Source organism: Eucyclogobius newberryi, unplaced genomic scaffold (assembly GCF_026437365.1).
Source record: "Eucyclogobius newberryi isolate DKJ021-1_F unplaced genomic scaffold, fEucNew1.0.hap1 SCAF_4, whole genome shotgun sequence".
Taxonomy (NCBI): Eukaryota; Metazoa; Chordata; class Actinopteri; order Gobiiformes; family Gobiidae; genus Eucyclogobius; species Eucyclogobius newberryi.
This window is the reverse complement of record NW_027316056.1, coordinates 29,543,273-29,555,324: the sequence shown is the minus strand read 5'-3', so window position 1 is coordinate 29,555,324 and position 12,052 is coordinate 29,543,273. Positions and strand designations below refer to the sequence as shown.

The window sequence follows — 12,052 nt, the reverse complement described above, 5'->3', positions numbered from 1 at the left end:
GCATATTTTAAGTAAAGTGTGGGAAACTCAGAGACACATGAGAAGACTAAAGAGACAAGCTCCTGACTCAGCGCTTTCTCTTCTCACAAGTGCTCACACGCTCTTATTGCACAGAATTAGCTTGAAGATCTGTCCATTAAAACGAGCCTTATCTGGAGCATTCCCGGTGGACCGGTGCACATTTGGGCCGGTGCACATTTGGGCCGGTGCACATTTGAGCCAGTGCACATTTGGGCCGGTGCATATTTGGGCCGGTGCATATTTGGGCCGGTGCATATTTTGGCCGGTCATTAACCATCACGCTTCAGTGGCCCACTCTCCATCAACTCTCGTCCTACGCTCTTGGCTAAGTTCGCCCTGGGGGACATGTGGCCCCTGGTCTGGCCCAGCGCTGCCCTGTCATGGGCCGGGTGACAAAGCGCAGCAGCACTGGCCCCTGTGCGTGCATTGTGGTCTTCAAAGCTCCTGGATGCAGTAATGAGCCAGGTCAATTACAGGCTCAAATTGTTGTCTGAATACTAGGGATGTTTCTAAGTCCATAAAGACGTTCTACACGACTCCGTTTTCACCTCAGTTTTTAGTTTACGTTGCTACACCTTCTGGTTATTTTTAGCTCATTGCAAAGACCAGAAGCTCACCGTGGACACGTGCAGTGTCTTTCTGACATAATCTCAGGAAAGAACAAAGGCTATTGTTCTCCAAAGTTACACAGAATATGGGTTTAGACGTCCTGATACAAGTGTGTGAAGCCCGGGCTGTTCAGGGGCCACTTCAGACCACGGCTGGTCATGGTGGTTTCATTGTCCAAACGCGTGCGCTTCAAACTGCATATGATATATGCATATATCATATATATCATCTGTCCAAGATAAAGATGGCTTGAGCACAATGTTTAATGGAATGTTCAAATGTGTTTTTCTTTTAAGTTTGAACCCTTTAGTGAATAAAAGCACTTTAAGAAAACATGTCCTCCACATCCCTGAATTCAGACAACATCATCTGGTCACCGTAGATCCAGAAAATTATTTCTAAACCATTTCATCCAGAACAACTATTATAAAGATGTGACCTTTTCACCTGGAATGTTCCACAGTTTGGCATTAAAATGATCTCCCTTGCATTCATTCAGGGTCCTTTTGTACATTACCTGTGTTACTGTGTCAATTTCCGTCAATCTTTGTTTAAATGCTCACGTATAAAGTTAAATGGAAGGAACAAATAGGATTAACGAGGCTCAAGGCCAATGCTTAGGACGTGACCACTACTATTTGTCCACTGTGTTTGAAGAATGTCCTTAGGCCTTTTATGGATAACAAGCTAAACGTCCGCCATAATGTGCGTTTGTCACTAATCCACTGTAGATTTGCATATATAGAGGCACTACATCTGAAAGTTGTGGTATTTGGCCCCGGGTGTCTCCACAAATCCCCTCAGTGAGCTAGCGGGTAAACAGCTTTCTGCTTTCACAACTCCCGAGTGGCAGGGACGGCAACATTGTTATAATACCAGACTGTGCAACACTAGAAGAATAATAGCAAGTGTGTAAGTGCGAGTGGGAGGGGCCTTGAAGGAAAGTGGTAGAAACGATCATGTTGACGACACCCGAAGGAATGTTGTTGTTCGAGGGAACCACGGCGGCTCTCTGGCCCGTTTCCATTCTGGTTTGAGGTGGAACTTAAATCCGTTGTTGTCATAAACGGCATACCGCTCATTATAAGCCGCGTCAAAACAGAAAACACAGTATTAGCCTCCGACGGGGAAAGTTTACTCCATCATTGCCACGTTGTATTGTAAATAGACATTCAACAATCTATTTAGAGAGATGTTTTTGCCGGGTGTTTCTCTGCCTGTCTTTAGTCATTCTACTCTGTTTTCACCTGGTCACGTCACTGACTCGTGGCGGTTCCATTCGTCCACATTTGCGTCGCTGTTGCGTCGCAGTTTCAAAATCTGCAACACTTTTTCATTAAATGCGCATTATGTACATTTTCTAACACTGCGCCACTTGCTCGTCTCCATGTAGATGTTATTGCTTTGCTGGGACTGTTCCACAATATAGAATACCTTTTGCACGCAGCCTGGTAGTGATATTGTGTTCTGTCCCATTCAAATCCTTTTATCGTTTGTACACCACACAAATTATTGTTTATAAGTTATTGTAAATTATATTATATTTGGCATAGTAATACGAGCCTAACTTCCAACTCCAGCTTCTAACGTTCACTAGTGTTTGCAAGATTTGTGGTGGCTGGTGAAATAAAAAATAAATATCATTGTCAAACTGTTATGCTATGTTTTTGGTATATTATTATTGTGTAGCGTCACTTTTGTCATAGTGTTTTGAAGCTAACGCTAACTCTCCTGTTGAAAATGCATCCCAACGCTCGGCGGTTTGCTGCATGTCATTCCCCGGTCTCATTCCCATTTCACATTTCTGTCCTGTGGAATAAAGCCTTAAAATGTCCTTTCAAAAAGTGTCTCAAACTCTGGTACATTTACCTCTGGTGGTACACAGAGTATTTGTTGTCCATCCATCCATCCATTTTCTACCGCTTGTTCCCTTTCGGGGTCACGGGTGACTGGAGCCTATCCCAGTGACTTTGGGCCTTAGGCGGGGTACACCCTGGACAGTGGCCAACTCGTCGCAGGGTATAGTATTTGTTGTATTTAGAGAAAATCCATCCATCCATCCATCTTCTGCCGCTTTATCCGGGGCCGGGTCGCGGGGGCAGCAGTCTGAGCAGGGACTCCCAGACTTCCTCCTCCCCAGACACTTCCTCTAACTCCTCCGGGGGGATCCCGAGGCGTTCCCAGGCCAGCCGAGAGACATAGTCTCTCCAGCGTGTCCTGGGTCTTCCCCGGGGCCTCTTCCCGGTGGGACATGCCTGAAACACCTCCCGAGGGAGGCGCCCAGGAGGCATCCGGAACAGATGCCCGAGCCACCTCAGCTGGCTCCTCTCGACGTGGAGGAGCAGCGGCTCTACTCCGAGCTCCCCCCGTGTGGCCGAGCTCCTCACCTTATCTCTAAGGGAGCGCCCAGCCACACGGCGGAGGAAACTCATTTCGACCGCTTGTATCCGCAATCTTGTTCTTTCGGTCACTACTCAAAGCTCATGACCATAGGTGAGGGTAGGAACGTAGACCGAACGGTAAATAGAGAGCTTTGCCTTTCGGCTCAGCTCCCTCTTCACCACAACGGTCCGATGCAGCGACTGCATCACTGCAGCCGCTGCACCGATCCGCCTGTCGATCTCACGCTCCATCCTTCCCTCACTCGTGAACAAGACCCCGAGATACTTGAACTCCTCCACTTGGGGCAAGGACTCCCCACCCACCTGGAGAGGGCAAGCCACCTTTTTCCGGTCGAGAACCATGGCCTCGGATTTGGAGGTGCTGATTCTCATCCCAGCCGCTTCACACTCTGCTGCAAACCGTCCCAGTGCATGTTGCAGGTCCGGGTTTGATGGAGCCATCAGGACAACACCGTCTGCAAACAGCAGAGATGAGATCCTGTGGTCCCCAAACCGGACACCCTCCGACCCCTGACTGCGTCTAGAAATTCTGTCCATAAAAATTATGAACAGAACCGGTGACAAAGGGCAGCCCTGGCGGAGTCCAACATGCACTGGGAACAGGTCTGACTTACTGCCGGCAATGCGAACACAGCTCCTGCTCCGGTCATACAGGGACCGGACAGCCCTGGGCAAAGGGCCCCGGACCCCGTACTCCCGGAGCACCCCCCAAAGGACACCCTGAGGGACACGGTCGAAAGCCTTCTCCAGATCCACAAAGCACATGTGGACTGGTTGGGCAAACTCCCATGAACCCTCGAGCACCCGATGGAGGGTATAGAGCTGGTCCAGTGTTCCACGACCGGGACGAAAACCACTCTGCTCCTCCTGAATCCGAGGTTCGACTATCGGTCGGATTCTCCTCTCCAGTACCTTGGAATAGACCTTACCCAGGAGGCTGAGGAGTGTGATCCCTCTGTAGTTGGAACACACCCTCCAGTCCCCCTTCTTGAACAGAGGGACCACCACCCCGGTCTGCCAGTCCAGAGGCACGGTCCCCGAACGCCACGCGATGTTGCAGAGACGTGTCAACCAAGACAGTCCTACAACATCCAGATACTTTAGGTACTCAGGGCAGATCTCATCCACCCCCGGAGCCCTGCCACCGAGGAGTTTGCGAACAACCTCAGTGACTTCAGCTTGGGTGATGGATGAGCCAGCCTCCGAGTCCCCGGTCTCTACTTCCTCTTCGGAAGACGCGACTGAGGGATTAAGGAGATCCTCAAAGTATTCCTTCCACCGTCCGACGACAGTCGAGGTCAGCAGGCCTCCACCCGCACCGTAAACGGTGTTGGTGAGACACTGCTTCCCCCTCCTGAGGCGCCGGACGGTTTGCCAGAATTTCTTTGGTGCCGACCGATAGTCCTCCTCCATGGCCTCCCCGAACTCCTCCCAGGCCCGGGTTTTTGCCTCTGCGACAGCACGAGCCGCGGCTCGCTTGGCCTGCCGATACCCGTCGATGACCTCCGGAGACCTACAAGCCAGAGTGGCCTGATAGGCCTCCTTCTTCAGTCTGACGGCATCCCTTACTTCCGGTGTCCACCACCGGGTTCGGGGGTTGCCGCCACGACAGGCACCGGAGACCTTGCGACCACAACTCCGAGCAGCCGCATCAACAATGGAGGCGGAGAACATGGTCCACTCGGACTCAATGTCCCCAGCCTCCCCCGGGACATGGGAGAAGCTCTCCCGGAGGTGCGAGTTGAATACCCTACTGACAGAGGGCTCCACTAGACGTTCCCAACAGACCCTCACAATGCGCTTGGGTCTGCCAAGTCTGTCCGGCTTCCTCCTCAGCCAGCGGATCCAACTCACCACCAGGTGGTGATCGGTTGACAACTCCGCCCCTCTCTTCACCCGAGTGTCCAAGACACGCGGCCGGAGGTCAGATGACACGACAACAAAGTCGATCATTGACCTCCGGCCTAGGGTGTCCTGGTGCCATGTGCACTGATGAACACCCTTGTGCTTGAACATGGTGTTCGTTATGGACAATCCGTGGCTAGCACAGAAGTCCAATAACTGAACACCGCTCGGGTTCAGATCGGGGAAGCCGTTCTTCCCGATCACCCCTCTCCAGGTGTCACTGTCATTGCCCACGTGGGCGTTGAAGTCCCCCAGTAGAACAACGGAGTCCCCGGTCGGTGCACTGTCCAGTACCCCTCCCAAGGACTCCAAGAAGGCCGGGTACTCTGCACTGCTGTTCGGCCCGTAGGTCGCCACAACAGTGAGAGACCTGTCCCCCACCCGAAGGCGGAGGGACGCGACCCTCTCGTTCACCGGGGTAAACTCCAACACGTGGCGGCTGAGCTGAAGGGCTATCAGCAAGCCCACACCAGCCCGCCGCCTCTCCCCGCGGGCAACACCAGAGAAGTGGAGCGTCCAGCCCCTCTCAAGGAGATAGGTTCCAGAGCCCAAACTGTGCGTGGAGGTGAGGCCGACTATATCTAGTCGGTATCGCTCAACCTCCCGCACAAGCTCAGGCTCTTTCCCCCCCAGCGAGGTGACATTCCATGTCCCCAGAGTTAGTCTCTGTGTCTGGAGATCTGGTCGCCGAGGCCCCTGCCGACGACTGCCGCCCAGATCTCTCTGCACCGGCCCCTTATGGATCCTCCTGCGGGTGGTGGGCCCACGGGAGGGCGGCCCCACGTCGCTCCTTCGGGCTTTGCCCGGCCGGGCCCCGTGGGGTAAGACCCGGCCACCAGGCGCTCGCCATGGAGCACCCATCCCAGGCCCTGGCTCCGGGATGGGGCCCCGGTGACGCCGAGCCGGGCGACGTAAACTGCCTTGTTTGTGTTGTCATCATAGGGGGCTTCTGAACCGATCTTTGTCTGACCCGTCACCTAGGACCTATTTGCCTTGGGAGACCCTACCAGGGGCATGAAGCCCCCGACAACATAGCTCCCGGGATCATTCGGGCACTCAAACCCCTCCACCACGTTAAGGTGTTGGTTCAAGGAGAGGTTAGAGAAAAAAATCAATTAATGTTTTTTCTTCCTTTCTTCGGGTGAATCAATATTTTGAACTACTTTATTACGTTATCCGTGGTATTCTGTCATTTTATACCTGCTTTTCTGTCTCATTTTAGACAACGTTTCCCTAATTTTGTCATTTGATGATTCTCGGCAAGCCAAATATTGTCTTAGGTGGTACTTGGTGCGAAACGTTTCAGAACCACTGGTCTATATCAACATCACTTGCGTTATACGTCTATTATACTTCCAATCCTTTGCTCCGGTGTACATAAGTTCAGTATTGAGTTCTGCTTATTCAAACGCACACCACTGCTCGGACACACAAACATTAGGCAATCCGTGCATTTTGGATATCAAGTTCCCTGTCATCGTTGCATAATTTCGGCGCGCTCTTCTCCAGCCCGCGACCGTTCCTCTCGCCACTTAACAATCATTACCCGAGACAAGTTTGACAAAAGCGGCGACGTGTGAACTGCCATGTCTATTCTTCTGCGCACAAAAGCCGGCCGTACGTCCCCGTTCCAGCTCCGCCGAGACATGTAACGGCGGGGGGCGACGTGTTTTTGAAGGCGCCACTTCACAAATCGACAACAAACTATTTATACGTGTTTTTTAAAATTGTACTTGTTATTCCAGCTCCCGAGAAGAGGACGGCGCCAACGAGGATGAGGACGAAAAGAGGCCGATATCGCCGTTCTACAGGAGGTACTTTCGGATGAGCGCTTGTGTGTTGTTTTGATGTGGATGCAGAGGGGTGTGCAGGCGGGACGCTCTTTTCTAATGAATAACAATAGGGGCACCGGGCGACACTTGGCGCACTGTTGCGAAGGCTGCGCGCTCACGAGGTTACTACAGTCAACGTACCCTTGACGGAACAAAGAAGGACTTTAACTAAAACTGTTTTAAAATACTGGCCCCTAACCTTTTTACGTACTTTCTACAATATGTACCAAGACTATTTTTGGTGATAAACTGGTCATGATCGTCAAATTTGTTCATAGTTTTGCCCGGGGTGCGACGTATACTGCAGTGCGACTTATATATGTTTTTTTCTTCTCTATTATGCATTTTTTGGCTGGTGCGACTTATACTCCAGTGTGACTTATATATATATATATATATATATATATATATATATATATATATATATATTTTTTCTTATCTATTATGCATTTTTTGGCTGGTGCTACTTATACTCCGGTGTAACTTAAAATAACTGGAAAATATGGTATTTACATTTAGCGGAAGTTGCCATTTGTTTGGTTTGGAATGAAGTAATGCACAGTCTGTGAATGATAATAAAATAGCAAATTCCAATTAAAATGTAATACAATTTTTTGTTTGTTTGGGAGAGCAATTGTCCGACGTTAACTAGTTTTGCTCTTTATTTGCGTCCTCTGGTTCGTCCGCTCAGCTGGCTCATAAATGACTCCGTGGCCTACTTGCTCCCTGTCATGCTCACACTCACAAACATGCGGCGGTGAACCGTCTCTGGGGAAAGCGTCCCACATTCTCTCACATTCTCGTCATGTGCCAAATAGTAGTCTGCTCAGCTAAACTGGATCACAGATGGACTAACGAGTTGGCACAGTCGGCCTTCATATTTGACTGTATTTAATAACCTGAATTGTTCTGGCTTCACAGTGCCAGGCTTCGACTTGTGTGAGTTTCCATTGTGAGAGATTTGGATTTGCTACTTCCTGTATTTTCATTCCTCTAGTAAGATCCGTTCTGTGCTGGGTCTTGCTAGTTTGCGCACAATGGTTAGTTGTCAAGTGAAGCATGCTCTTTCTGCACGCTCAGCTCTTTAAACATGGCTGTATTGCGCAATACAAATGTCATAACAATTGGCACATTGCATTAAAGGGCAGTTGTGCACTGTAAATATTACCTTAAATTCCAGGGCAAGCAGTGTTAAGTGTAAAGTAGGGATGGCAAGAGTATTCGGTTAAACAATTAAAACTGAATATTCAGGTCACTGAATATGATGATCCTAAACAAATAAAATAATAAGTCGCTCCGGAGTATAAGTCTTACCAGCCAAAAAATGCATAATAGAGAAGAAAAAAAAAACACATACAAGTCGCACTGGAGTATAAGTCGCACCCTGGCCAAAACTATGTAAAAATAGTGCGGCTTATAATCCGGAAAATACGGTTATTATGAGAATTTAAGAATCAGAATTAAGTGTTTTTAATTCAGGCTAATGTCCAAAAAATAATTTTACCGGTTTGTCATTCAGAAAGTTTGATTTAATAAAACTGGCCACGAACTTCAGGAATAAATAACATGAAGGAAAGATTTCTCTGTCATCTTGAATAATCCTTAAATCCTCATGTTTTTTTCTTGCAATATTTGTAACACTTAAAGGCGGTATGGACGATTTTTCGGCGATTTGAGAACACAGGCGGAAGTGCGCATGCGCACTCCCCCGTGCGGACTGATACAACACACATGTGCGTTTGTTTATTAGCGCAACGGAGCGCATCGCTTATCTCCCGTAGATTTCTGTCCACTTCTGCGTCAGCTCGAACTGTCTTTCTCCGTCTTCATTTTGCCCCGTACACTGAGGGAACTATATTATGATAGATCCATGCGCTTAGGCACGCGGAAACGTGGGGACGAGCCTGACGCGGCTGCAGGTGAGCAATAGGTGCGTTTTATGATTGATACGTAGCAGGACAAATGATTTATCCACGCCACGAGGAAATATGATAAAAAATTTGCTGAAAAAAATCGTCCATACCACCTTTAAGACTTGACATTGTGACGTACCAAGTGTAAAGTGCAGTGGCTCAACTCTTTTTGATAAGAAACACACACATTGTAACACACACAGCCTCTCAGATGAGTCCGAGCTCTGAGAGACGGGTGAAATAGCATGGGAAATATATTCCCATGCTATTTCACCCGTCTCTCAGTCGACCCGGCCACAGTGAGCGAATGTACTATATGAATCTCTGTGTACTGTACATTATCACAAAAACAAAGGAATATAGTTGCAATAAAACAATGCGTGTTACTTTGGGGGGCCTCAAACTGTCACCTTGCTGTACTCACCAGCCGCACTACGACTCCTCATTGTTCCGGTATCACAGAACGAACACAGAAATAGCCTGCACTTGTCAGAGTCATATTTTTAGACGTTTACACCGATCGTACTTTCCAGAACGTCCTCGTCAATGGGGAGATGGAGACAACCTCCGAATGAGCGCGGCGTCTATTTTAGCGCGCTGATGGTTGCCGCTGTGTTGTCCCGATTAAGACACTCGGTCGGCCATGTGTCTGAGTCGGGTTTGCGGCCGGGTCGGATGCGCGGGCCGCGCTGCGTCATCCTGTATTTGGACTCTGATTCATCCCTGTTGCTTTTATTTTGCAGCTGGTCATGATTCACCAAACAGTAACACAAAGCTAAGTCCATTGTCATAAGTTTAGGCGCTGACGCGATTATTGTTGCGGTGCACCGGGGCCATCTGGGAGTACTTTACCCGCGTCTTCGTTTTACGGCGCGTCGTATCGCCCCACGTAAACGTTTTATTTCATTAGCAGTCTAAATGTGGCACATCGAATATATTTAACCTATATATATTTAAGGCTGCGAGGGGAATTTGGTATGGGCATGACATGGAATAACGTTTAGGCTTTTTAGGAACTTTTAGATTTTATTTTGAAGCTTTTCGGTTTGAATTCATGGCCATTATCGCCTATGCGTAAGGGGAAAGTTTAGTCTACTGTAACTCAGAGAAGCTGTAAGTACACAGTTATGACAATATGACATAAATTGTACTGCAGGTATTGTAGCAGGGAAGATGTAGTAATTTGTGCAGTATTTGTGGCCTCAGCAGTAAAAGAGAGAAGTCTCGACTGAAGCGCAGTGGTACATTTGATATGAGAACGCCACAGTCATTGAAATACTTTCGATACTTTTTTCCTGTTTTATAAAATTGTACGTTCCACACTCACTTTTATTGTAAGATGGTTCTGTTTTTAGTCGGGTTAATTGAGCAGTGAGCAAACATCAACCACATTTACAGAATGATTAGCCATTATATATTAAAGGTCCCATAACATGCAAAATCAACTTTTCAGAGCTTTTAACCTTCTTACATTGCTATTTGTGCTTCATATATGTACCCAGAGTGTTTTTTTAATTGATTCCCGCAGTTTTTAGCTATATTACAGACTATCTCCTTTCCACGAATCTCCAAACTGACGGGCGGTGGGGCAAGACCGCGTCATAAGGGCAAGCACACGTCACCAGTTTTTATTCAGTCTCAAAGTAGACTCTTTCTCACTCAGTCGCGTGGAGCGGCGCACCGCGGAGCTTACAGCAGACAGCTGTGGGGCACACACTACGTCACGGGTGGGCGGGGCACACACGCGCTCTGAGACTACGTCACGGGTTGGGCGGGGGAGCCAGATCGCTCTTCACAAGGGTGGGGGCAAATATCAAACCAAGCCGTTTGCATTTCCGGGTTGGTGAGGGGGTCCAAGGTCTGGGTGATATTTCTTAACTATTATGTTAAGGGTGTTGCACAACCCTTATTATTATCAATTTTACACTTAGGATAGACTACGAAACGTGAAAAAAAGCATGTTATGGCACCTTTAAGTAAACTTTATTTAAATGAACATGTGACTTGATGTGCTCAACAATCGCCTGCCGTTATAAGATATGAACCGTAACATAATGGTAATAATAGGTGTTCTTTTAGTGCACATTATGTAGAGTTATAGTTGCCTGGAGATATGTGCGAGTGCTTTACTTTTCGGTCCATTACTCATGATTATGTCTGCTCTTTATATAACATGAGTATAACTATATTTTTCACCCTGACCTCTAATACACAGTTTAAAAGTCTGCCCCGGGACGAATGCAGTGGCTCTTGTTGTGTTGCTCAAAACCCACGTCGGATCGGTACAGTCACCTTCACTGAGTGCCATGATCCATAATAATCTGTCCCATTATCACAAAACCTCTACAGGGCAGTGCTTTCACTGTCAACACGCGGGCAACAAGCGGCCACGCCTCCCGTGTGCCCATCGTCCTCTATTTTGTTCAGATAGCAGTATTTGTAGTAGTAGCATTCCTGGGAATATGAAGATTATTTTAGTCTCATTGTTGAGTTATGGTTATATACAAGAACGTTTTACGATACGGCGTTAATGGATGGATGAGTGTAATAGGTTTCCTCTGAACAAAATTGCAATCTAACAATAAAATGGCTTCATAAAACTTTTATTTTATTTTTTTTAATAATAAAAAAATCACAAAAGGGTTCTAAAATGTCCTAAAATTATCTATGAAAATAATAATCAATTGATGCAAAAGTATAGTAAATACAATTTCAATTAAAAATGCACTTAGCAAAATATGTTAATTTTTTTATTGCGATAATTATTTCAGTCAGAAATCTGTTAAAACATTTATTAGTTGAGGTTTAATAATCAGACAAATTTGAAATACTCTCAAAATTATACCCTTATTTGAAAGTTTAGAACACTATTTTTTGTGGCATTTTTTCTTTGTTTTTTGCTATAAATGCACATGATTACCACATTTTTCATTCCTTCGAAACAGAATGTATCATCTAAATTTCATCATGTTGCCACACCTCTTCTGTTCGTTTCGTCACTTCAGTTTTCGTCTGCTCTCGTCTCCAAACGGCTTAGTCAAAGCTCCTGGAATAATGCGTGTGCGCTTTTACAATTAAACTGGCCCTGCGCATCGGTCGTCATAGAAGCCAGACTCCCGCGGGCCCCGAACACGGCTAAAGTTAACACGACACACAAGATGCCTCGATCTCCCGGGGAAGGAAACATGGCTCCGGGGGTTTAAGTGTTGCCCGGTGACCTGTTGTGACCACCTGTTTCTGTGGCATATGTCCTCACCTTTCTCCTTTTTCTGTTTTCCAGTCCCCTCCTCTCGCCAGCACACCGCACGCCACATGTGCTAGAGTAAGTGCTACTTCATACTATATTATTTACCACTACATTTATCTACTA

The 12,052-nt window shown here is 47.4% G+C and overlaps 1 protein-coding gene across 1 annotated transcript in view; it reads left to right on the top strand.

Moving 5' to 3' along the window:
* Positions 1-12,052, top strand: part of fam13a (family with sequence similarity 13 member A) — a 54,849-nt gene that overhangs the window by 22,086 nt on the left and 20,711 nt on the right. The window contains exons 9-10 of the mRNA XM_072462608.1: positions 6,683-6,751; positions 11,963-12,004. Coding sequence (XP_072318709.1) covers positions 6,683-6,751; positions 11,963-12,004 — 111 coding nt within the window. The remainder of the gene's footprint in view (positions 1-6,682; positions 6,752-11,962; positions 12,005-12,052) is intronic.